This window comes from Alosa alosa, chromosome 2 (assembly GCF_017589495.1).
Source record: "Alosa alosa isolate M-15738 ecotype Scorff River chromosome 2, AALO_Geno_1.1, whole genome shotgun sequence".
NCBI classification, from domain to species: Eukaryota; Metazoa; Chordata; class Actinopteri; order Clupeiformes; family Clupeidae; genus Alosa; species Alosa alosa.
In genome coordinates this window covers 18143428-18171023 of record NC_063190.1, presented here as the reverse complement: position 1 = coordinate 18171023, position 27596 = coordinate 18143428, and the positions used below count along the sequence as shown (strand labels likewise).

The 27596-nt window shown below is 42.0% G+C and overlaps 1 protein-coding gene across 4 annotated transcripts in view; it reads right to left on the bottom strand.

Annotated features, from left to right (window-relative positions):
• Nucleotides 1–289: 289 nt before the first annotated feature.
• The window catches only part of LOC125286009 (unconventional myosin-Ic-like), a 44467-nt gene continuing 17160 nt past the window's right edge, over nt 290–27596 (bottom strand). For all 4 annotated transcript variants that reach the window (XM_048230667.1, XM_048230650.1, XM_048230674.1 and 1 more), the window contains 27 exons: nt 27367–27546; nt 27084–27182; nt 26720–26833; nt 26311–26382; nt 25928–26047; nt 25253–25335; nt 24455–24560; nt 23813–23893; nt 22291–22382; nt 21976–22070; nt 21370–21416; nt 21029–21109; nt 20735–20840; nt 19877–19994; nt 18869–18982; nt 17656–17732; nt 16077–16145; nt 15505–15589; nt 15159–15318; nt 9906–9989; nt 9601–9694; nt 9323–9378; nt 8523–8658; nt 5486–5556; nt 5275–5372; nt 1997–2096; nt 290–1602 (listed from right to left, as the gene is read on the bottom strand). In XM_048230667.1, coding sequence (XP_048086624.1) covers nt 1570–1602; nt 1997–2096; nt 5275–5372; nt 5486–5556; nt 8523–8658; nt 9323–9378; nt 9601–9694; nt 9906–9989; nt 15159–15318; nt 15505–15589; nt 16077–16145; nt 17656–17732; nt 18869–18982; nt 19877–19994; nt 20735–20840; nt 21029–21109; nt 21370–21416; nt 21976–22070; nt 22291–22382; nt 23813–23893; nt 24455–24560; nt 25253–25335; nt 25928–26047; nt 26311–26382; nt 26720–26833; nt 27084–27182; nt 27367–27546 — 2571 coding nt within the window. In that variant the 3' untranslated portion in view covers nt 290–1569. The remainder of the gene's footprint in view (nt 1603–1996; nt 2097–5274; nt 5373–5485; nt 5557–8522; nt 8659–9322; nt 9379–9600; nt 9695–9905; nt 9990–15158; nt 15319–15504; nt 15590–16076; nt 16146–17655; nt 17733–18868; nt 18983–19876; nt 19995–20734; nt 20841–21028; nt 21110–21369; nt 21417–21975; nt 22071–22290; nt 22383–23812; nt 23894–24454; nt 24561–25252; nt 25336–25927; nt 26048–26310; nt 26383–26719; nt 26834–27083; nt 27183–27366; nt 27547–27596) is intronic.

The following is a 27596-nucleotide window of genomic DNA, read 5'->3' as shown; positions in this document are numbered from 1 at the left end:
TGTTTCTGGATCTTGGTTTGTGCCCACATGTCCTTGATGGTTTGGTATTTCCCTACGCTATGACCACCATGCAGCCAATTAGCATCTGGATGTGACTCCCAGCTACTCAACATCCTCTTTCCCAGCAGATTCCTCCCTGTACTTTCCATAACCTTCATCAGTATATATTTAAGTATTTATTATGATGTATTATTTAATCGCATTGTTGTTGTTTTAATATATATATATATATATATATATATTGCAATGAGACTTTGAGAGAGATCAGTGAGAAATTATGCAAGCATACTGTTTTTTCAATCAATATTTATTTATTACTGTTTGTTTTTTTGGTTCTTCTGTTAAAAATAGTGTTACAGTATCATTTAGCTTTGTCATCTTGTTTACATTACAAAAAAAAATGTGATTCATATGAAATGTGACCCACAGCTGTAAGTGACTCAATAAAGACTCATAAGGAAGCCTATGAAGTTGTCTTAACTTGTCTGGACTTTTAAATCCAAATGGGAAGTAATATGACAATGAGGTCACTGGAGTGAATATGCATCTACCAGAGAAAAGGTGTTATTCCATTTGAACATTCAAGATTCAGTAATACTTCATATTTCTAAAACATTTACAGTGAAAGGTATGAGGATTTCATGTGAAATGTTTCCAGGCATATAACAAATGATTAAGACCAAAACATCAGAGTGAGTAAACAGTTTTGGGAACATTGAAATAAATGGCATTCCGCTGGTGATTACATAAATTATCATCCTTATCTGGAGTGCATTTCCCAAAACCATAGTTGGTAAAGTTAGCCACTTTGTTTGTTGCAATGCAATTTCCCATTGCCAACCAACTAAGTTGCTAACAGGTTAGCTAGCAACTATGGTTTTGGGAAATGCACCCCTGGTAAGTCAATTTGTTTGAAAATGAAATTAAAAGCATTGAAACAGAGAAACTTGTCATGTAATCAAAAATCCAAAAACGCATACCACATAACTTCTTATGATTCCATGGAGTGGACATAATGGGCTTTGTTTTGTGCTATGGCGTCATTGCAAGAGAGAATGTTAAATGGATCATCTAAAAATGGCTGTGCCATAACTCTTTTAAGAAATGGCATCATCATCAGTTGGTTGATTTTGAACCTTAACCAGAAAGAGTGATCGAACACCACCAAAACACATTTGAAAAAAAAAATCAGGTTGTGCTCTTTGAGTGAGTTGAGTGTGTCGATGCAATAGCAAATAAAATAAAGGTTACATTTTGTTCGGTGGTCACACTCTTCATGAGTCTTTTGAAATCATACATTCAGTGGTTATGTTATTTTAGTGATTTTTATTGTTTTACTGATAATAAAGCAAAGCAAATGAGATTAGATGAGATTTTGTATTAAATTAAGAAGTGATGCTTAACTGAAGCCAAGTGCAGTTTATGGTTCAAACTAAAAATCAAACTAAAAATGTGGCTTTGTGCTTGTGATTGGCTAAAGCAGGTTATCTTCCTGTAAAATCGTTGGTCCACTATTACTGATCATCGCAAGCTGGCATTAGTTGATCTTCATCTTCATCCTCCTCATCATCATCTTGGAGTTGGGTTGAGGCGAGGAGCAGTCTAGAACACAGAACACACTATTCATTTAGAAAGCAACAACATTTTCATACAGAACAATATTACCCTGAAATATTTTTAAAAATTATCTCTTGACAGCATCTCCTTCTGCTTAGTAATCACCACCTTGCAGAAGTCATCCATCTCTCCACACACTACACTTAGATGTGTACACAGAGTTAAAGTAAGATTATGTGGGCCTATACAGAGCAAAAATCAATGTGGGCAAAAAAAAGCTGCTTTTACAATTACAAGACACTTTTTGCCAACGTTACTTATAAAATAATATATAATTGAGATTAAACAATAGCAATAACAATGTCTCATAACAGTAACAATAACAGTGTCAACACTTCTGGCTTTTTTTCAGTCTGCCAACGTCCATAGTTCAACTCACCACAGCGAGGTGTCCTCCTTTGGTCTTGACCACCCTGAGCTCCGCACCACACGTGAAGTCAATCACACCCTCCTTTCCTCGGGCCACAGCAAACTTAATACTGACGGGGATACAGAAGAGGAACATGTTGGAGAGAAGTGAACTGCAGAGGTGGTCAGGTGTATGTACAGTAGGAGACAGGCCCTGAATCTGCCATCGACTTGGAGGGTTTCTCCATGGCTCGGGCGGACCATAATGCGAGCTCCAGGAAAAAAAAAGGGAGGGGGCGTGTGCATGTTTATAAATAACAACTGCAACCCATCACAGGTGGTCATCAGAAACAGACTTTGTACCAAGGACATTGAACTCTTAGCAGTAAACCGTAGACCATACTACCTTCCCCGTGAGATAAACTAGATCTGTATTTTGCTGACACAGAGGAGGTGGGCAAAATCATACACGATCTGGTGGCAGAGACAGAGGCGAAACCCCCGACGCAGCAAAGGTTATCCTGGGAGACTTCAACCTCTGCAGTCTAACTGAACTGTTACCAACCTACCATCAGTATGTGTCATGTCCCAGTCGGGACGAGGCTTGCCTTGATTTGTGCTACTAGTGCAGTGCCCGTTCAAACATGCTATTCCTGTAGCCCAATTACATGCCTGCAGGTAGGCCTGCTTTAAAAATAGGATGATAGGGGAAAACATAATTCCAGGTTAAGCATTCAATAATGAATACATGATAATATAATAATATAATAAATGTGAAGTGAGCAGAATTTCAGCATGGCTGTATGTGACATTTTTTACAAATCAAAATGACATAACATTCTAACAGCTGTTTTGAGTCAAGGCTATATGCTTAGCCTATTGAATAACTTGATGATAGAGAAAACAAACCATTTTGTGGAATGATGCATCATCATATGAAATTTGCATCGGTGTGGCTCAAAAACACTCTGGTGGCCTATAAGTGACATCACACTCTTGTCTGCCACTCGTTGCTTGTCGCTGGTTATGCTTTGCATGTGTGCCATTCTGAGACTCTTTAATTAGGGACCATTATCGCTCGTTTCAATTTAGGACCTTGCAGTTGGAATTGTCGTTTGCTTATTCAAAGTCTAAAGACAGTCCAAAGTAGCCTGGGGCCTCATTTATAAAGCATTCTTACGCACAGATTTGATCTTAGACCGTGCATACGCTCAAATCCATGGCAATGCTGAGATTTATAAAAGCCGTCTTTGACGTGGAAAAGTGCTTATCTCCACGTCAGGTTCAAACTTGACGTAGGCTACGACCATTTCCTTATGGTAATGCCGCCAGTTCTGCCAAAGCCTTGCTTCTATCCTCACTGGTAGCTTACAGTACAGTGCTGTGTGAGAGGGGGAGTGGCTAGCAGCGAAAGCCAATGTGTGCTTCTTTTGCCGATATATTTAACAATATCTTTTGCATTTCTTATTCAAACAACATCAAATTTGGCACTGAAATCAGTCTGACAAACGGTCAGTGAGATATGCGTGCCACAGACATTAGGACACACAGACACACACAAACGCTTCTTGACATTAGGACACACAGACACACACACAGACGCTTCTTGCTTTATAGATAGATGGTAACATAGAAAAAGCATACTATGCCAAAGTCCTGCGTGTGTTTTGTCTACACACTCTATACTAATGAGTGCCGAGCTAGCACATCCACACGCACTTTATTCAAATATGCAGATGATACTGCCATTGTGGAGTATTTGAAACCTGATGGCTCAGCACTAACCAGGAAGAGGTGAGTAACTTCACCAAATAGTGTAAAGACAACTTCCTGGCTGTTAATGCAAATAAAAAAAATAAAAAAATGGTCATTGATTTTAGATGTCATAAAAGTGAGATCCGTAAAAGCATTGTTAATGACACACCAATTGGGAGGGTTAATAGCTAAAAATACCTAGGCATTGAAATTGATGACCAACTCCTATTTGATATATGTATTACGTCTAAGGTAAAAGAGATTACAACAGCGTATGTTCTTTTTATGTAAGCTACTTTCAGGTGGACTTTATTATTTTAGAATTGTTTTACAAAACAGTCCTTCAGAGCGTATTGTCCTTTAGCTTAGTCTGCATATTTGGGAACATGCGCAAACAAGACCAAGATAAATTGTGGCATTTGGTAAAGACAGCGAGGAAAATGATTGGATGTAGTCAGACGTCAGTCACTCAGCTATGGTCAGATCTTATTGTGAGTAAAGCTGAGCAGATACTTAGGGATCCTGCCCACCCCTTAAATAGGAGGTTCCAACTCAGCAATTGTGGCAACAGTAGGCTGCTGCAAAGGTCAATTAAAACCAAAAGGTTTAGCGTGTCATTTGTCCCCTATGCTATTAGACTTTTTAATGAAAGACAGGTCAAGGTAATAAATTGTATTGCCCCCTCTTGCAATACTGTGTTTTTCTTTTATTGTTTTAAATTAATTTGGAATGTTATCTTGGGCCTATGTGTGCCAGGCCTGCTATTGGTTGATTGAAGTGTAAGTGTGGGAAGGCTGTGACTTGTGTTCATACCTAACTATTTAAGGTATTCCTAAATGTTATTGTGTGAGTGTGTGTGTGTCTGTCTATGCCTGTGTGTCTTAAATGTGCTGCACTTTGACCAAACAAATTTCCCAAGTCTGTGATAATAAAGTATACTTTGACTTTGAAAAGAGAGTGAGAGTAAAGGAAAACAAAAAAATGAAGTGAAACAACAGGAGCGAGAAAGAAAGAGAGAGAGAGACTGAGAAAATGAGAGAGTGACTTCAAATGAGAGTGAGAAGAAGAGAGACAGAAAAGAAAGACAGCATAAGAGTGAAGAAGATGGAGAGAGTAAAGATGGAGGGACATGGTATATACAGAGAGAAAGAGAGGAAGAATGAGAGAGAAAATTTGAGGCATTGAGAAAGGGAAAAAAAAAGATAACATAAGTATTGAAAGCCATGCGACAGTGATGGACGGGCAGAAAGTTAGAGGAAATGAGTGAAAGAGGAGATGAGGGGCCCGTACTGATTAGCACTATAGGACAGTCTAGCCTGCTGATCAAAACTAGTGTTGTGTTTCAGTTTCAGGTTCAAGCACCAGGGCTCCATGCTTACTGTCTATACCGCCCTCCTGAAATATTCATAGCTACTCTGCATTACCCATCAGCAAACACAACAGATGCGTGCTGTGCTGCACACTCCTACACACGCGCACCCTCTCGCACATACACACACACACATACACACACACACACACACACACACACACACAAAGAAGCAGGTCATTCACCTGTCCTCGCTGACGTTGACGTTATGGATCTTGTCAGCGATGATGGCGATTTTGGTGACCGCCTCGATCACATGGTCACACTGCACCACCAGGTCTCCCTGCGGACAACATACAGGTCAGAGGTCAGTGTGTCGTGGCACGCCGCTGCTTCCTGTGTTGACGTAACGAACGTGTGTAGGGACGGATGGGATAGAGAACGTTTTAGTCTTACCTTCTGTTTGGTGTTTGTGGTGGGCACATGGAGAACAAAGAAGCCGTCTGACAGAGAACTCACAGAGATACCTGATCACAAAGACAGAGAGAGAGAGAGAACAAGAGAGACAAGGGGGAGAGAAAGAGATGGAAGGAATGAGAAAGAGATACAAAAAGAGAGAAAGAAAGAATTATCCTACCTGGTCTTCTCTCGTCTACCACAACTCAGCTCCACCTTGGATTATCAGTTCTGCTACTACAGTCTCTTTCAACCCTTCTCCCTACTCCACCAACTCCTCACCCTCTCCTCTCTGCTGCTGACCTCCACCGCCTGAACAACAAAAAATCATCGTCTTCACACTGCAGCTGCCACCGCTGCAAGCCAAGCCTCGATCCTTCATCATCCACGTTAGATCCATCAAGGTCCTGGCCCCACTCACAATCAACACTTCCCCCACGGCTCAGCTATCCCCTTGATCTGGACTACTTTCCGCCCCCCTGTCATCCCCTCACCCTGATCACTAAACCATCAAGACTCAAAACCTTCAGTGACAGAACCTTCTCCTCAGCAGCACTCCGACTCTGGAACTCACTCCCCCAACCTGTCCGTGACTGTGACTCCCCCTCACTTTCCACATTCAAATCCCGTTTAAAAACATACCTCTTCTCTCAAGCCTACGACATCCCCTACCCATAACCATAACCATCCCCACCCTTGCCCTCTCCCCTCCTCATACCCCGTCACCCCCTGCCTCTACTCCGCCACCCTCCTCCGCAACTCGACCCCCATTGTGACTGTTATTGCTCCTGTCTTGTCTTGGATGTCTGTACCATTATTACTCATTCCTCATTCCACTATTGCTCTTGTCTTCGTTGTATGTTTGTACCATTATGATTTACTTTTTATTCCTCAATTCACTGCTGCTCTTGTGTCTGTATGTATCTATATGTATGTATGTATGTATGTATGTATGTATGTATGTATGTATGTATGTATGTATGTATGTATGTATGTATGTATGTATGTATGTATGTATGTATGTATGCATGCATGTATGCATGTATGTATGTATGTATGCATGCATGCATGTATGTATGTATGCATGTATGTATGCATGTATGTATGTATGTATGTATGTATGCATGTATGTATGTATGCATGCATGCATGTATGTATGCATGTATGTATGTATGTATGTATGTATGTATGCATGTATGTATGTATGTATGTATGTATGTATGTATGTATGTATGTATGCATGTATGTATGTATGCATGTATGTATGTATGCATGTATGTATGTATATATGTATGTATGTATGTGGTACTGTTGTCCTTCTTTGTTTCTTTGTTTCCCCCATTCTGTAAGAGACTTTGGGTCTTTGAAAAGCGCTATACAAATAAAAAGAATTATTATTATTATTATTATTAATAATTAAGCAGAGGGGCAATTCCATGGAAAACTGTCACGTCCATAACGCCAACACAATGCCATCGTATGGTCTGATGTGAATGATGATTACTTGAAATTTGAGCATTCACTTTTCTTGGTTGTAGAACTTACATGAAAAACTGTTCACGTAATCATTCGCATCATACAAATACCATGGCATTTAGTTGGCATTATGGACATGACCGTTTTGCGTGGAAATGCCCAGAGAAAGAATGACTTCTTTTTTGATTGTGATCTCTGCATTTTCTTAGTAGCAATGACAGCCAGTGCTTCCCCCATGCTGAGTCGGGATGAGATCAGGGTCAGGCCATCCTTAAAAATATTTTTGTTTGCAGTAACAGCCAAAAAAAATTAAAAATGGGTCGGTAGGTAGGTGAATATTTTTTTTTTTCAAGATTCAAAGTAAAAAATAAAGTACAATTTTGGTCATGGTGATTACGTAGGAATAAATTTACACAAATGCATATATCGTGGCGTAAACTGACTGGGTCTTCAACCCGTGCCTTCAGGCTAACATTGCAAAACCTCATTCTGATGCAGGTTATATAGACCAGCCTTTCTCAAACTTCTTTGACCTGAGGCCCGGTCATGGCAGACTTTTGGGTCATAAGGCTCATCTACATGTACCCAGAAAGAAGGCTACAATAGCTCTTGGCCACGTTATATTAAAATTTGACTATACAATACTCAATGCTATACAGTGTATTATACAGTCTCTGCTCTGTTTCTAAGGAAGTTCCAAAAAAACAACGCCGTTCTATTAAGTTTCGTTAAATAAATAAATAGCCTTCCAACAGATTGAAGCGGAGCTTTTGATACCAACGTTATCGATTAGTTTCAGTTTCTCGGCAAGAGACGCATTGAATGAATGCTCATACCACCACTTAATTGTAGGGCTCCATGTTTAATGACATCGATAGCAGAAACGTTTGTTTTATTTTTTCGTCGATCCAGCCGGTTTTTTGATCAACTGCGCAGCAAATTATCAGATGAAGCACCGGGCCTAATTTCACTCCACGACTCCGCGGACCAGCAGTCTCCATGTTGCGGACCCATATTTTGAGAAATGCTGAATAGACCACAACCAATTTCAATACTCCGACATGGTCACCGTTAGACTAGGGGAGAAGGGATGAGAAAAAGATCTGGCCACAGTTCTTCCAGAACTTCGTGCCAAGTAAAAAAGCGTTATCAGTTTGTGTGAATGAAACGGGCGAGGGCCATAGTGTGATACGCGTAAAACCAATGGTGTAGAGATGACGCCACAGGTTTTTTTTTTGATGAGCCACGCTTGCATGTAGGCAATTTATATTCACAATACTTGGGCCTACTAAAAGAAATATTATTTTATTGCATTTGTATTGGTTGTTTAGAGTAAAAAAAACAATCGGTCGGTATTAACGCAAGTTTACAACTGGCAAGTCGGTCGGACTAAAAGGGGAAAAAAATAAATATTTGGGTCGGTTCTAAATTGACAGGGTCGGTCGGGTTACGGCAAACGAAAATATTTTTAAGGATGGCCTCAGGCTCATGTGTGATCTGGAATTTGAAACATCACTTGAATACTTGGAAATGTGACCACGCTACAGTGTGGGCTTCTCACCGAGCAGTGTGCTGTAGTCGATCCGCTGCTTCACCTTGGCCTCCTGCACCACGACCACGGCAGAGCCGGTCAGGAGGAGCTGCCGTGTGCGCGGCCGGAAACCACGCCGGTCATACTTAGTGATGGGCACGCCATACTGGGGGAAGGAAAGGGAACAGAGATGCAGAGAGAGAGAGAGAGGGAGAGAGAAGAGAGAGAGACACAGAGAGAAAGAGAGAAGAGAGAGGGGGGGGGATACACAGAGAGAGAGAGAGAGAGAGAGAGAGAGAGATGTTACTGCAAAATATTGTGTGACATCTTTCTGCGATATACTGCTGCCAAATAACAAGTATTTTTAGAAACACTAATGAAACATGCATTTTAAAAAAGGAACCTGTTTATTTCTTATGTGGTACTTTTTTGCACATGCGAAATGCAGTGATTTGCACATCATGATATATTGTATCAATCTTTTGGATCAATCTTTTTCAATGTATGCAAAGTATTGCACAATTGCGAAATCGTGATGTTATCATTCTTGTGGGCATAGTATTGTGACCATATCAATTTGTGAGTCACTCTGTGACTTTGAGCCCTACTCCTGAATGGAGACAGGAGTAGAGGAAAGACAGGGACGTGGAAAGAGGGAGAACTGGGGGAAGATACAATAATGTAAGAACCATGAACAGACCAACTGGAAAAAAAAGAAACAGGCAGAAAGGATCCCCAACAAAGTACAGCATTATAATGCCAGGTGTAGAGGTCAAAGGTCAGCGAGTGAAGGAGTGTGGTGAGGGGCAGAAGGTCCAGTAAACACACACCTTCATCTTGTCATTGCCGAGGGTCTGGATCACCTTCAGGTTGATCTGCTCTGTCTCTGTACACATGAGAGAGACACTGTTCAAGAGGGCGCTTAGGAGAGTCTGTGGGAGTTGTTGTGTCTGTGTGTGTGTACATGTCTTTCAAAATGGGGATTAGTGTTGCTTTCTGATGTATTGGGATTATTACTGGTGTTTATGCCTTCTATACATGTGTGTGTGTGTGTGTGTGTGTGTGTGTGTGTGTGTGTGTGTGTGTGTACAGACAGTAAGTATCTTACCCAGTCTAGTGCCCACAAACAGCTTTGGCACACTCTGGGGGTAACAGTCTTTCTGGTTCTGAAATATCTGACTGGCTATAACCTTCTGCTCCATCTAGAAAAAACAAGGAGAGACAGGAGCAAAAAATACTTCATAATAAGTTGTTGTGTTCAGAGTCAAACTCAGTCCTGTGAACATGTGGATATTTGTGTGTATGTGTGTGTGTGTGTCTGTGTGTGTGTCTGTGTGTGTGTGTGTGTGTGTGTGTGTGTGTGTTTGTGTGTGTGTGTGTGTGTGTGTGTGTGTGTGTGTGTGTGTGTCATACCTGATTTTTCCATTCCGGCTGTACTCTCCTGCAGTAGGCCCGCACCATGTTGCGGATGCAGAGTCTGTGCAGGTGTTCTGAAGCCTGGTGAGGAGGACAACGAAGGGAGAGGAAGAAGGTCCAAGGTCATCAACACAGCCACAACTAGTCCTCCACACGCCCCAAGGTCATCAACACAGCCACAACTAGTCCTCCCCACGCACCAAGGTCATCAACACAGCCACAACTAGTCCTCCACACGCCCCAAGGTCATCAACACAACCACAACTAGTCCTCCACACGCCCCAAGGTCATCAACACAACCACAACTAGTCCTCCACACGCCCCAAGGTCATGACATCCAAAATGACATATTGACGTCAGCTCCACTGGAAAGGCCTCAGTTAAGATTCCTTGTTTGGTGGAATGATTGTATTTTCCAGACTATAAGTCGCTCCTGAGTATAAGTCGCATCAGTCAAAAAATGCGTCATGAACAGGAAAAAAACATATAAGTCGCACCGGACTATAAGTCGCATTTATTTAGAAAAGTATTTCACAAAATCCAATGTTAGTCAGGGCTTAAATTTCACTGCGGGATTGCTGGTATTGCGCATAATTTGTTCAAGTCCCGCAACCCTAGCCATCATAATGCGAGAAATTCCCGCATACACTTTTACAGCCTGTCTGATGATGTTAATATAATCATGAAGTGGCGTGAATGCGGTGCTATTGACCGGACGGATCAACTACCGAGTTGAATTGAACATAGCCTCATGCAGACGCAGACACACACACACGGAGAGAGAGAGAGAACCACTTAGAGCTTACGCAAATAGGCTGCGCAACCATGGCAAACTTTTACATCTGGAAAGAGCTCCTTGGTAACTATCCTGCTAGCTCAGTCACGTCAACACTCGATTGTCTTCGACTTGTTAGTTTTTTGAACATTTATTGTGACACAGAAAACATAATGATTTGCATCCGCATGTCCTTATGCACTATGCACAACTTTTATTCACTAGCGACTAGCCTAAAACAGTCAGGCTAAAGGGAGGCTAATTACTCTCACGTATTTTCTTAAAGTGACAGGCACTCAATTACACCTACTCATCACCAATGTGCACTCAATTAGACCTACACACCACATTAAAGATATGTGTTATAAGTGTTATAGGTTAAACGTCAAAATGAAGCATTCATATTACTAAATATGTTTAGCTACTAGTAATTACTAGTAAAATGTTATACATTAAAAAATACATTATTAACTAAATACACTCTATATGAATTAAAAAATATATATAATAGAAACATATCACATAAGCCATCATTTTCAGTGTGTTTGTGTGTGTGTGGAGAGTCAAGCAGAATCTAGGATGTCCACTGTTGTGAATGATCCCACTACAAGGATACAAGGAAGTTTATTGTCACATGCATATAGTTACTGGAAGTAAGAAATGCAGTGAAATTATGTCTGGTGTCAGCCTATTTGTGCATTTATGGGGGGGGCACCAACAAGGAGCACCCAAGAGCAACAGGGGCAAGGAAAAACTCCCTTACCAAGGAAGAAACCTTGGGCAGATCCACGGCTCAAGGGGCCAACCCAACTGCCAGGGTCTTGGTGTGTGTGTTGGGGGATGACAGGGGAGATGGGATAGTGTGCTGTGTATGTGGGGAGAGGGCAGTGTGCAATATGTGTGTTGGAGAAGCCCTCATGAGACAATGTGCTGTGTATTGGGGGTCAGTGTGCTGTAAGTATGTTGGGATGTGTGTTGGAGAAGCTTCCTGATGAAATAATGTGCTGTGTATGTAGGGGAGGGGGGGGGGGGAGGTACTGCAAGTATGGTGAAGGGACTTACTATTGCAAGCATATATAGTATATATTACTGATGATGTCAGGGTGGTGGGGGCACCAAAATCAAACACTTTTTAAAAAAAGTATCGAAGAAGTATCGAAATCGCAATTCTTGATTTGGTATCAGAATCGCCCCCCCCATAAAAATGTGGAGAATGCATTTTGGGCGATGTGGAGTCACAAGCTGGCAGCAGATTAAATACTCATGATAGAGAAAAAGACGGTTGTAAAAGGACGTGACCGAAGCTGAGGTAAGCCAGGCAATAGGCCCTACGCTATCGTAAAGCAATTTACAAAAGATTCACTGAACAAAAATGCTGATGTGGTACATGAAGATTTAGCTAAAAATGTGGTGAATGCAATGCAATCAAGCAAGTTGGACGATGTGGAGATACAAGCCGGCAGCAGATTAAATGCTTGAGAAAGAAAAAAGATGCGGTTTTAAAAGGACGTGCAGAACGAAGCTGCAGCAAGCAGATGATATTTAGAAATTTATTTCACAAAATCCAAGACTAAGAACAGACAGACTATGTAACTGGACACATTGAGGCCAAAATATTGAGAATTCTACAGGGAATGTTGAAGATGAAGGAGTGAATAGTGGCAAGAGGCAAGCCGAAGGCTGCACAAGGGCCCGACACTATTGTAAAGCAATTTACAAAAGATTCACTGAACAAAATGTAAATGTAGCTAAAAATGTGGAGAATGCAATGCAATCAAGCATGTTGGACGATATTTTGGCACAAGCTGGCAACAGAACAAATGCTCGCTGGCCACCTCCGAGGGATTGAGAGAAAAAAAGATGCGCATTTAAAACCAGGGCCTAAATTTCAGCGCGGGATTGCGGGTATTGCGCATGCATTATTACTAAGTATTGAGCATAGCCTACTAATAAAAATCCCGCAAGTCTAGCCATCATAGTGCGAGAAATTCCCACACATTTTACAACGCTGTCTGACGTTAATCTTATAATGGAGCGGCCTGAATGCGAGTCGCAGGACCAGCCAAACTATGAAAAAAAAGTGTGACTTATAGTCCGGAAAATACGGTACCTCTTTGTTCTAGCGTTAGGTTTGAGATCTTCAAAAAGCATCGATGACTCATCTTTTTACCTTGTATCTAACTAATTAATTCTCCTTACAGAGTTGGGGTTTGCATATGTGTACCTACTGGCTATTGTCACTACTCTGTTAAATTCTATTACTAATATTGGGATCTGTTTTATTCAGGCTATATGACTTAATGTAATATTTACTTTACTGATGTCACTAAGTTGATTTGGACTGACAAAAACATCTGCTAAGAGCTATAAACATAAACTATAATCGTCATAAGAGCTATAAACATAAACTATAATCGTCATAATCATAAGAAGCATTTGATCAAACAGACATAATTGATCAGCTGGAGCTATAAATAGTGCTCCTTGGCCGCCATGCGGGATTTCCCTTCTCCTCCAGACAGCTTTGGGATTTTTTGCTTTGCTTTTTATACATCACACTACATTCATTCAGACTTTTTTTTTTTCTTACTACACATATCGTGACATTCTCTCTTGTTGGACACTAATATTGACCTTAATTAATAAATAATTTCTTGCTTAAATGTTATCCTCGGATGGCCTCCCTCCATGTTGCCGAGCCATAAGAGCCTAGTCCGTTAACACTCCCCATACTGGGATTTAAAACAGCAGCCAGCTCCAGAGCGACTCTGGCCCGACTCTAAAGCAGCTCTGGCCCGGCTCTGGCCTAGCTTCATGCGGCTGAATCTCTCAGAGAATTAGTGGCTATTTGTATACGCTTGCTCTCGGTGCCCCCTGGGAGAGGGAACACATGTACCTGGCATGTACCGCAAACCTGTCGAACTAATTTAGCTGAATGGACACACAATACCCATCTCTGGAAGCTGATCGAGCGCTCAAGGCTTGGCTGTTACGCTGCCGCGTTTAACTATACATGATGCGGCTCAAGGGTGTCCATCTTCTTCCTGGTCTTCAACCTTCCTGAAGAGTCTCACTGCAAACCTGATGTGATGAGTCCCAATCAGTTAATCAGATGTACTCCTCTAGTCCCAGAGGCGTCCGTGCCAGATCCCTGACAGTAATCCCTCGAGAGAGTTACTACCCTAGTCTCTGTAATTTGAAGGTATCTGATGCTTAATGAGCTGGGAGGGTAGCCTTGTACCAATAGGCTCTAACAATTCTTTCAAAATCAGCGCCACACCTCTCTTCCGTCAGTCACCGTCTTTGGGACTGAGGAGTTAGTAATGGGATTATCCCTTATTTTCCAGTGGAACTGACGACACCTTCCTTGGCTTCTTTGGGATGCCCCCATGGACAAGACCGGGCTCAAACGCTAACTGGGAATTTACACCAGAGCCATTTTTTTAAAGTTTTTTTGAATCGCCCGTGACATCAGTCTATTTTTAGCAATAGATTTCCATTAGAATCAATGTGTGAATTTGCGTATTACCGCCATTAAAAGTAGAGGGAAGCATATTTTGAGAGCGTATGCGAAGTGCACACAGAAAAACACATGGATAAACATATTGATGTGTCATGTTAAAGACAGAGGAAGTGTAAACTGATTAATTTACGTTTCACTCTTACTTATTTCTTGCTTGCGGTGTAAATTCCCTAGTAAGCGTGACAGAGAGGACCTGAAACCTACCAGAGCAATTGCTTCTGTAACGGTAGCCAGCTGGTACAATAGCTGCGCAGTATGTACATTAAGTAAATCTCCCTGCCGGCACTGTTAGAGTTGTAGTAAGAGATGCTAGCACCTGTATGGATTTAATCTCCTTTGCCAGCATCCCCTCCTATTCAGAGGGTGCTGGAAGTAGCAGGCCTTGGCAGGGGCAGGGCTGGTCAAATAGAGTCATTACGCAACTGCAGACTACATTAGAACTGAATGAGACAGAAACCCCAAGAACAGAACTCATACATTGTTGGGAAAGGCCTGAAACCTGTCACAACAACTGTCCCAAATGTAGTGGTAAAGCGTTACACATAGATAGTTGGTGATGAGTTCCTGAGAGGCCTCAATAAATATCTCAGCCTTCAACCTACTGAGCTAATATACACCTCTGTTCTAGTTCTCATTCGTATTTAAAGGGACTTTATTAGCATAATTATTAGCAGAAAAGGAAAAGGAAATAATTGTGGAGGAAAACAACATTGGCAAGCAACAACTTCAGTAACAAGTCGGAAGTCCACTCTGGTCAAGTCGGAAGTCCACTCTAGTCAAGTCGGAAGTCCACTCTAGTCAAGTCGGAAGTCCAAGTCTTTTGTTCAAAGTCTTCGCTATACAACACTTGCTGACACAGAGAACTTAAGACTGGATGCTTCGGTACTTTCTTCATATGCTGTGTGTGTGTGTGTGTGTGTGTGTGTGTGTGTGTGTGTGCGTGTTTTAGTACCTCTGTAAGTGTCGTGGGGGGTTGGGGCCAGCTCTTGTCCAGCACGTTCTTGGGCAGGTTCCTCTTCAAAGTCATGAGGAAGGAAAAACGCACATGATCCAGGAAATACTCGTTATCAGCACCACGAGGCTCGTCCCTCAGGATGAAGCCTTTGATGAGGCTGAGAGAGACAGAAAGAGAGAGAGAAAGAAAGACAGAAAGACAGAAAGAAAAAGAAAGAAAGAAAGAAAGAAAGAAAGAAAGAAAGAAAGAAAGAAAGAAAGAAAAGAAGCATTCATTTCCAAACTGATTTCCAAATAGCTAGAGATGACAAAGACACACACATTATACACACACATACACACACCTGCGTATGGTGTCCGCTGCTTGTCTGCGATGCTTCGCCTTCCTCCTCCCCTTCACACCTCTCCACCATGACTGGATAGTGATCACTAAAGCAGGAGACAGAAACACCAGTGGCTCTTTAATGCTACACAGCTCCGAATCTCGTCTTGCTGACCTGGGTGACCTTAACAGCCCTGGTTTTACGATTACCTAAAAATCTAACTGGCCGCAGTATCGGATTGGCTGGTAGTCCATACCTGCTTGTCAAACTTGTTTTTTGATTGGGTAATAGAGTCATCAGCAGCGCATCGTATTGGCTGGTAGTCCATACCTGCTTGTCAAACTTGTTTTTTGATTGGGTAATAGAGTTATCAGCAGTGCATCTGATTGGCTGGTGGTCCATACCTGCTTAAGAGCAGTGCATCTGATTGGCTGGTGGTCCATACCTGCTTGTCAAACTTGTTTTTTGATTGGGTAATAGAGTTATCAGCAGTGCATCTGATTGGCTGGTGGTCCATACCTGCTTGTCAAACTTGTTTTTTGATTGGGTAATAGAGTTATCAGCAGTGCATCTGATTGGCTGGTGGTCCATACCTGCTTGTCTGGTCCGGTGGTACTTGGCCCTCTCTCTGTACCCCCTCCAGGAGGTCTGCAAAATGGTGGCTGCATAGGAGACAAAGGGGGAATCGGTCGCACAGACTGCACTTGAAACCAATACCATAATTTCATGCACACATAAATCAAATCATTTTCTGATTACGGGAAACGACTACCGCTGATAATAATGTTGACAATACAATGGTGTGTATTCCCCTTTAAAATGTTCATTCTGAAACAAAATGCTTTTTTGCTGACATTTGGAAACAGCAGCCTCCCTTCCAGTACCTAAGACCAGTCTCACAATGGGACATAATCCCCTTCGGCAGATCATTCTGAAATCGACATCATTAACCACCCATCCCTCATTTCAACATTGCTGTGGCTCAGCAGCTTCTGAATGAGTGTGGATATCTGCTTTCGCTTTCGAGCCTGGAGAAGAGCCGAGCGAGTGAAATGAGATAAGTGTGGTGAAATTTGGGCTGCCAGGTAGGTCTCCCTGTGTGCAATTACTGATTACTGTGCATATTTATGTCTGCCCTGTATATATATATATATATTATACATACTAAAACATACTGAATATATATATATATATATATATATTCAGTATGTTTTAGTATGTATAACTGTCCCCTACCTGTTATGGTACATGTTGCACCTTACTGTGGTAGATGAGGAGCGACATTTCGTCTTTTCAAAATGCTGGGTGCCAGTAAAGAGGTACTTGACTTGACTTGACTTGAGAAAATTCCCCGTGCCCCCATCAACACCCCCACTGCGTGGCGATCAGTGATGCATGTCACCCAGGTGCAATTACGTGTCTATTGGCTCTCAGCTTCTGGACACACCACCCAACAATCCTGAACTCTATTATGCAAGACTCAGCACCGAATCAGCATTTTAATCAATAGTTTTATTCTAACAAATGTACGTAATGTATGTTTGGTCCCAAGGATAAGGACAATGATAAGTATAAAGTTCTTAGATACCGCAGTTTTCAATTTTGCATGTTTTTGTTTAGACCCCCTATCTACCACAGAACTGTAGAGAATATCTACACTGCCTCGGAGAATTACACAACAGATACTGTACTGTATATTATGTATATTATGTGGGGTGTTAGTAGCGTAGTAGTTAAGGAGCTGGGTTAGTGTACAGTGGCCTGAAAAGTTGTGGGTTCAATTCCTGGCTTCCACATTTGTGCTCTTGAGCACTTAACCCCAAGTTGCTCCAGGACAATGTAATCCCTTGTAATATAGTTGACGTAAGTGACTTTAGATAACAGTGTCTGCTAAATTAATAAATATAAATATTACATTGACCAGATATACACAGATAATTTGAAATGAGCACTTGACTAAAAAGGCCAACAGACCTCAGCACATTGTCCACTCAAGTGACACTGCTTGTTTACGACCCATGCTGACAACCATATCTAAAGATGACACACGACAATGGCGATTTACTCAACCCAACACAGTGTAATGCTCTCGCTCGTCGTGCAAATGGAGAAATGAGAGGAATGGAACTCATCATGCTCCTCACTCGTCTCTGCCATTTTCAGCTGACTCACCCAGGCTGGGTTTCCTGGCCTCCAGCGCATCCTCGGTGATGAAGAGTGTCTTTGGGAAACGGATGAAGATTTTGGACCTGCGGATGTAGATGGAAATTTGACAATGTGTATGGAGCCTTCATCAAGGCATATGGTTATTTATTTTTACAGGAATGTTTAATTGGCCAATTTAATGATTATAAGAATAATATGATGTATCTTATATTAGTTTGATTTAATAATTAGAATAATAATATGATGTATCTTATACTGACTTGTATTAACTGATCCACTGATTACGAACACTGTTGTAAGTAAGGACTATAGTTTAGGATACCACAACACGTCAATATTGTGGGGTGTACATTATGTCTGTTCAACTGAAGGTGCACAAGACATTGACTATAAAACCAAAATGCTAATATGGCACCACCACTCACTGTCATGATGTACTGAATAATGTACTGAAAAATTTACACAATGCATTCTGGCTGAAGTTAGGCTGTCAGATATTTTTGAAGATCTCATATTATATAGGCTAATTGCCTACTTTCAAATCTTTGCCCATGCCTGAATTCAGGCACAGTGCTTTTAATAGTTAGCCTTGATATCTAATGTGCTTTGATTTACGCTCTAGGGCTGTTGTGTAGAAAAAGCTTAGGCTACTGTGCCACCTGCCAAAAATCAATTTGTCATTATCAATGTCATATTTAAAGGAACGTTATTGACCATTCTTTTATAACGCTCTAACCGGTTACCATTTGGAGGAGAGGCCTTGGATGGAACACTGGAACGGGAATGTAAAAATGTGTACTGAACGAACAGAATGAGTATACTCTTTTGATCCCGTGAGGGAAATTTGGTCTCTGCATTTATTTTATCCGTGAATTAGTAAAACACACACAGCACACAGTGAACACACAGTGAGATGAAGCAAACACTAACCCGGAGCAGTGAGCTGCCTGCTACAGCAGCGCTCGGGGAGGAATGAGGGGTTAGGTGCCTTGCTCAAGGGCACTTCAGCCGGGGATGTGGGGATGGGAGAGGAGTGCTCAACCACTTCCCCCGCCCACATTTGTCCTATTGGTCGGGGATCAAACGGGCAACCCTCCGGTTTCAAGCCAGAAGCCCTAACCAATAGGCCACGGCTGCCCCAATACAATCGAATTAACCGAAATGGAAAATTGTATGTCCCTGACTTCCGCCTCTCTCACTGCTCCCTGAGCTCACTTACTTTCCCAGTTTGTACTCCTCTGGCTTGTAGCTCAGATGTTTGACCAGAGTCGCCACACCGTCAGCCAGATGCCCCTGCCAGCTTGGCCAGGTGTCCGGACAGAGGGACTTGTATCTGGAGGAACAGGTGACCAAGTGCAATATACCATGTGAGAAACAATAGATATGCCTGGGCAAGGTAAAGCAAAGACAATTCCATCTCATTACAGAAATACTGCATTGTGTATACTACTGAAATGTAGTTTTTATATAAAGTATGCAATTACAGTAAACAGAACCATAAATATACACACACGAAGACATACACACACACACACACACACACACACACACACACACACAAACATGCTCAGGAAGTTCCTTAAAATGTACAAAGAGTGTGAGAGCTCACAGGAGTTCTTATGTGTGGTTAAAGATGTTTCTCACTTCCTTCAAACTCTAACCTTTTTATGACTTCTTGCTTGTAACTATGCCTGTGTGTGTGTGTTTGAGAGTGTGAATATACAGTAAGTATATGCGATTTTGTGTTTGTGTGTGTGTAAGTGTATGTGCATGTGTATAAATGTGCATATGCGTGTGTGTGTGTGTGTGTGTGTGTGTGTGTGTGTGTAAGTGTATGTGCATGTGTATGAATGTGCACGTGTTTATGAGCATGCATGTTGTGTGTGTGTAAGTGTAAGTGTAAGTGTATTTGTGTACATGTGTGTGTGTGTGTATTGGGATTATTACTGGTGTTTATGCCTTCTATACGTGTGTATGTGTGTGTGTGTGTGAGAGAGAGAGACTAGGTGTAAATGCATGAGCATGAGTATGAGTGTGTGTGTGTGCATGCGTGTGTGTGTGTGTGTGTGTGTGTGTGTGTGTGTGTGTGTGTGTGAGAGAGAAAATAGGTGTAAATGCATGAGCATGTGTGTGTGTGTGTGTGTGAGAGAGAGAGAATAGGTGTAAATGCATGAGCATGAGCATGTGTGTGTGTGTGTGTGTGTGTGTGTATGTGTGTGTGTCTGACCTCTGTAGGAAAGCCTGGTAATGGCGTCGGTAAGCAAAGCCTGCTCTCCTGACCCTCAGACTCTCCATTAGACCCAGGTACTTCACCTGGTGACGCACCAGCGCCTCATCAAAACGACCTGCAGACCCAGCGAGAGAGACACAGAGAGACAGAAAAAGAGGGACAGAGTGAGAGTAAAGGAAAGAGAGACAAACAGACCCAGAAACAGAGAGACACAGAGAGTGAAAGTAAAAGAAAGAGAGACAGACCCAGAAACAGAGGGACACAGAGAGTGAGAGTGAAAGAGAGACAGACCCAGAAACAGAGGGAGACAGAGAGTGAGAGTGAAAGAGAGACAGACCCAGAAACAGAGGGAGACAGAGAGTGAGAGTGAAAGAGAGACAGACCCAGAAACAGAGGGACACAGAGAGTGAGAGTGAAAGAGAGACAGACGCAGAAACAGAGGGACACAGAGAGTGAGAGTGAAAGAGAGACAGACGCAGAAACAGAGGAACACAGAGAGTGAGAGTGAAAGAGAGACAGACGCAGAAACAGAGGGACACAGAGAGTGGGGGGTAAAAGAAAGAGAGACAGACCCAGAAAGAGAGGGATGGGGAAAGCAAGACAGAGAGTAAGAGTGAAAGGGAGAGAGACAGACACAGAAAGAGAGAGACAGATAGATTGAGTGAAATACACACATGAACACACACACACACATCAATACATCTCTGACACTCCCTACACACATCACCCCAGACACACACACTGGAAACACACACACACACCTCGCACACTCACACCCACACACATACCTACACACACGCACACACACAGGCACACACACACACAAACACACACACAGGGGGGTTGTGCAGTTACCTGGCTGTTTGCCATCGTTGGGTTTGATGCAGCGCATGTAGGAGGGCTCCTTTGACATAAGGATCTCCATCAGCTTCGCCAGACTGAGTTTGAACTGGGTAGCAGCCTGAGGAGAACACAGAGCCCAGTAAGTGTGGTGCTATGAAACCATTTGAGAGTTTGCTTGAGTAGGCCACTGTTGGTGTAGGAATGTTTGTGTGTGCGTGTGTGTGTGTATGTGTTCGGTTAGTGTGTGTGTGTACTGTATGTGTGTATGTGTGTGTGTGTGTGTGTGTGTGTGTGTGATGTTCATACCGTCTCAGGCCGTTTCTGATCAATCACCTCCTCTCGATGAAAGCACTGACTCATGATCGGGTTCTCTGACTGGCACATGACCTAGAGTAACAGAAAGTCATATCATTCACTTCAAGATCCCCCCCCTCTCTCTCTCTCACATACACACACACACACACAAGCACATTTGCACATCCGGAGAGGGAGTTCCTCTGTAGAGTACTGCACAGTTGGGCAAATGTTATATATATATATATATATATATATATATTGTGTGTTGTGTGTGTGTGTGTGTGTGTGTGTGTGTGTCGCTAACAGAGAGCACTAAGATTCGTTAGTTATTTCACTTCCTTCAGACTCACCTCCTTGAGGTTTCTGTAAAGGAGATCGTTATTTTTGTCCAAAAACCCTGTGAGAGTCAGGAAAGAGAAAAACGGGAAGTTACACGGAGCGGAACTACACAGATTCCACACAGTCAAACACACACCGCGGCCAGATTTGGCCATTCATGTTGACGCAAACCGCTGTAATGGAAATGGAAATGCCAGTAATCACTTAGGAATTGATGTTCAGGAATTTCAAAAGTCTGATTAATTTAAAAAGGAAATAAAACTGAAAAGAAAGATGGAGAGGCAATATCTCTGTTAAACCACAGAGGGCTCAGTGGCGGGCGTTTCTTTTAAATATTGCATTATTTTGTGACTTCATGAATGGTTAATTAAATTTAATTGGTTACTAAGCCAAATATACATTTAAGAACAAACACAATAAACAGTTAAATAAATAGATACATACATTATGAATAAATGGATTAAATATAAAAGTTTAAATAGAAAGATCCATGAGTTCATCTAGTTAATTATCTTCTTGGTCTCGTATAAGTACAGTAAGCTTATAATTGAAGGCTTGTTCATTTGAAAAGGGTCATCTGCGAGAGGCTGTAAGATACGATACATACTTGACATTACCATTAACATTGTAGTTCACCTCTCCAGCATAGTGCAGTAGTCGGAATTCCTCCCTGCCAACTGCTTTGCGAGTCTTCCCATTGGCCAGCTTATGACTAAAGGACACAAAACAAACCAAAGTCTCTAGGTGTGTGTGTGTGTGTGTGTACTGTATGTGTGTGTGTGTGTAGGTACTGTGTGTGTGTGTGTGTGTGTGTGTGTGTGCGTGTGTGTGTGTGTGTGTGTGTGTGTGTGTGTGTGTTTATTTGCTTGTGTGTCTTTGTATATGTGTGTATGTGTTTAGGGTATACACAAATTTGGGTATGTTCAACTGACGTGACAAAATGTGCATGGCCTCCGAGGGTGTCCTCCATCTTTTCCAGAAAGGTGATGTCACTAGCATCTCCTGGCCTGAGGCACTCCTCGTCCTAAACGACACACACACATGTAAAGCACACCCTTCACACACCAGTCAGGCTAACAGAATGGTCAACAGTTACAGTTAAATCTTTGCTTGTCACACAGTTTTCTAAACATGTCTTTCAAACACCATAACCCCACACAAAATCTGCAAAACCTTACACTAATTTTCAGTGTTTGACTTTCAATGAGTTTTGAGCTTGAGTTTTTTAGTTCCTAAAACACATTTTGCAAAACACCACATACAATTTTCTACATAACATACAAAAACACAACCTCAAAATGCCACACTTATTCACCACATTACATTACTTTCCTGAACACCATCCAATCATTGCCTTAGGCCTATGAATAGATATACTCTATATAGGTATAGACCCTTTAAATCCGGTTGAAATGTTCAGAACCAATGCAGATACTTTAAAATGAAAATTAATTACTGTGTATTTCAACTTCTCTCTGTGGATGACTTTCACTCTTGTATGGAAATATACATAGAAGCAGTGGTGTAGTCTACAGGACACACCACTTGACAATTAAAAAGCATCACCATCTCAGTATACCCACTTAAAATAGGCAAGGATATGTATTAACTTTTGGAGTTGATCACAGTATACCCACTACAGCAAACTGCTACATCAGAGTATACCCACTACAGCTAACTAGACTACGTCACCACTGCATAGAAGCCCATGAAAGACAGAAGAGCTTTAGGTTTTGAGCAACGGTGTGTACATGTAGGGTGTATCCAAAATGGCATGTTATGACAACAATGTTTATAATGCGAGGCAAATGATGCTTTAGAGATTTATGACATTTTGAATGTTGTGTGTCATTTTGCTGGAGATTTTAGGCCTTTTGCATTTTGTGTCAGCAGTTGTGGGTTTTGTGTGTAGAGTTTTGAAAATGTGTGTAAAGATGGTAACACCATCCAATTAGAATTAAAAAGATCATTCAAAAAGATTACTTGTAAAGTATGTTTTTTACTATATTTGGAAGTAATTTGTGTATTGTCATCCTTGGATTAGTAGATAGAGTAGTTCATATTTTCATGTTATCTTTATTGGTAATGCTTCATCGTATGTTTTAAATGTACTATATAGTGATTTTTGTACTGAAGCTTGACTTATGTCACAAATCAAACTAAAATCGTAATATCCAGAAAAATTGCAATTAGATATTTTTCCCAAAACGTTCCCAACCCTGCATTCAAACCAGATGAAAACAGGCAGGAGGACCAAGCCTGGTCATAACTTTATGCCTTTGTTGCAGTAATATTATTAGTCAGTAGGTGGAGATAGATACTCCATAAAAACATGCAACAGAGGGCATGCATGCACACCAGCAACATGTACTTTTTCACTATGCAAACCTTTCACTGTGGAATGGACTCCTAACTCTTAGCATGGCGCTTAATGAGATGAAAAGTTGTACTCACCAGAATAGCGATGATGCCTCTGTGCTTCTCCTCCACCAGGTCACATATGATCTTATTGTCAAAGTAATTCACAGGCTCCCACTGGGTCAGAGAAACATGGGAAAAATGTTGGCTTTAATAGCACTGTTATCTATTTATTTATTTATTTGTTTGCTTGTTTCTTTGTTTGTTATAACAGTTTAATGGTATTTTTTTGTCCATTTATTTGCTTGTTTTTACAGAACATGATGTATTCATAAGCATTCAATACAAATCAAGTGACCACATCCCTTTCTTCCACTGGCCCAGCCTCCCACACTACAGCCCAACCCCAGTCCCCAACCCCTGACCCAATCCCAACCCCCTAACCCAGCCCCAACCCCCTAACCCAGCCCCAACCCCCTAACCCAACCCCAGTCCCCAGCACTCTTCCTGGACAATAGCTGGCATTTCAGTCATGTAAATCTGATCAGCCATTTTCTGTTTTCTCATCTGTCTCCATCCCCTATGTACTCTTCCATCTTTCCTTTCTTTACTGTTGTGCTCTCTCTCTCCATTTCCCCTTCTCTACTCATCTCTTCTCTGCCCCTCTCTCTCTCTCTCTCCCCCTCTCTTTCTCTCCATCTCTATCTCTCCCCCTCTCTCGCTTTCTCTCTCGCTCACCGCGATCCCCTCGGCTTCATACTCCTCCTGTTCGCTCTTCAGTGTGAGCTCGATGAGCAGCTGCTGCAGTTTCTCATTGCAGTAGTTTATGCAGAACTGCTCAAAGCTGCAGAGATAGACAGAAATTGAGAGAGACAGAGAATAGAGGTAAAAAAAGAAAGAGAGAAAGAAGAAAGAGGGAGAAGGTTACCAAGAACAACTAAATATAAATATATACGGACTAGTGAAGTAATTGTCATCTTAAATAATTGTGTATTGTTTTGTTGTCAAACAAACTACAGCTATGTCAATCTCAGTGGAAAAAGTAAAATATCAAACCCACGTGATCAGAATAGCAAAACTTCAGGTATTGTTAGACTAAAGGCTGAGCTACACCAGGCACGTAACTAAAGCGTTCCGCTCGCGTTGCGTCTGCTGCAACAATTAGCTGCCACTATAATCAATGGAAGTAGCTACACCAGACGTGATAGCGGCGCGTACGTTTGAAAAAAATAGACCATTCATCTAAAATGGATTTTACGCGTCGCGAACGGAACGATTCAGTTATGCGCCTGGTGTAGCTTCGCTGTAAGAGGATAACGAGTGAAGGGTTGCTACACTGGCATCTAATTGGCGCTCTCATAGCCACTTGCATTTCTTGTGTCTAGTAACAAATGGGTTGCTCTGCACCCATAGCATAATAAAGTGACACCTAGTGGACCAGTTAAGCACTCACAAAATGAGACCAAATGACTCCTACAAAGAGGAAGCACCAACAAGGCCTGTGGAAAGAGCAAAGAGTGGGCTTGTTTTACAGACCTGTTGATCTGAAAGACCTCAAATCCATAGATGTCAAGCAGTCCAATCACAGAGGAGCACTTTCCAGAGTAATATATATCATCCTGAAAAAAAAAGAAACTCAACTAATTACATGTCTACGTGGACTACATCCTTTCCATTTATTATGGTATGCTATGAACGAACAAGGGAAAAAGACAAATCAGGTAACTATTTCCTGTAAGTTATTTTATAACAGTAGGCAATCAGCATCAAATTTGATTAGATCTGAAAGCATGCTGAGGACAGGTGCATTGGTGTCAATGTCAACCTAGTCATGGCCACCAGGTGGCATCAGAGCTTATACAGAGTTCTTGGCCAAGCAGTCAGTATGTAATCAGATCAGGGTGGATTTCCCTTCTCTTGGAGGGCGACAGTCTCACAGGATTTTGTCATTGTCGTAATACATACCCAATGGTGGAGTTGATTAATCTCTCTCTCTCTCTCTCTGTTTCTCTCTCATAAGTGCATGTGTGTGTGTGTGTGTGTATGTGTGTGTGTTTGAGAGAGAAAAAGAGATAAGAGAGAAAGAGTGTGTGTGTGTGTGTGCGTGCGTGCATGTGTGAAAAGCAATATTTACAATCAACATATTAAGCTCTAGGCATCAGCAATCACACCGGTCTAACCACAAAGAAACTATATAGTGTGTCTGTGTACCTTGAAAGCCAGTGATTGGTTGATTTTTGCCACCAGCCAGGTAAAGGTGCGTCCATATACCGCTTTGGCCAAGGCATCACGAGATGACATTGCCTGCTCTAGGTTCAGTGGGCTAACCATCTGAAAGATACACACACACAAACAAACACACACACACACACACACACACACACACACACACACACACACATATCAGTATCAACTCAATGCATAAACAGCCTGAGGATACTCAATGACTTTGTTGCCTAGAAACCCAAACAGAGAATCTGAGAATTCTTGGGCGATGACTGTTGTGTCATGTGGATGTGTGACAACTCTAGAGTGTCATGGGTCTGAGGCCTTGGTCCAGTGTACAGTGTGGTGTGGAGTAAATGCTAGGTTACCTCCTCTCCTTTAGCAGTGATTTTCCTGTGGGTAAGGGCTTGACTCAGTGCTGACCCATTCACTCCTAACAGCTGTCAAAACAAGAACAGGACATATCATTTGGAGTGTGTGTGTGTGTGTGTGTGTGTGTGTGTGTGTGTGTGTGTCAAAGAAAGAGTAGCTTGCAAAGGAAAAGGAAAAACCTGAACTGAGGAGACACAGGATCAAAGGAAGGTTGAGTGTGGTTGTGTTTGGGCACACATGCAGCAAAGACTTTTCTCTTTAAACATCTAACATCTCTAAACATCTTTGTTTCTCTTGAAACTCTCACTGCTAACGCACATGAACTTAGGAACACATGTTATTCCTCTCGATTCGTGGAAGGGCCTTTCCGCTCATGTGATGCCCCAACCCCGACAGGTGACTCACCTTAGACAGGTACCTGAGCTGTGTCTCCGTGGTGATATGTGTCTCCCCATCTTCATCTTCGCCAAACTGAGTATTTCCCAGGTGAAGAACGCTGGCCACAATATCCAGCAGTTTCTACGGACACACAAAAGAGGTTCAGTTATATCTGTCCAAATTAGTATTTGATTATGTTTGTGTGTGTTTATGTGTGTGTTTATGTGTGTAAATTTAACTGAATGGGTGGTATGTGTATTAAAGAGAAAGAGAGTGGAGAGTTGGAAGAAATAGTAAGAGAGAGAGGGAGAGAGAGAGAGAGAGAGAGAGAGAGAGAGGTTGTGTGTCTGCATGACTTGTGTACTTGTGGCCATCCATGTATTTGTTTTACCTCCACCTCTGCTTCATTAAAGCCAATAATGGTCAGGGCTTTAGTCACTGTTCTCCAGTCATTCCGGTCATTGATGGAACTCACTCTAGGACAACTTCCCTAAAATGGGAAAGGGAGTATGTTGAGGAAAATACTCAAAACATATAAATATACATCAGAATTTCATCACACCAGTATGCAAACACAAAGAGATGCCCTTTTACACACACACACACACACACACACACACACACACACACACACACGCACACACACACACAGGTAAACACAGACACACACACACCTTCACCAGGTAGTGGTAGTGCTGGGGGTTCCTGTCTAGCCCCCGTCTCTTGAGCACATCCTCCTCTCCTCCCTCGAGGAGCTGGTAGAACACGTGGAAGTTCCTCTCGCCGTGATTCTGGTGCACCACGCGGGACTTCTCCAGCAGGTAGTTCAGGATGTGCCCGCCGATAGGACAACCCTAATCATGGTGGACAGAATGCAACGAGAGACTCAGAATGGAACTCACAG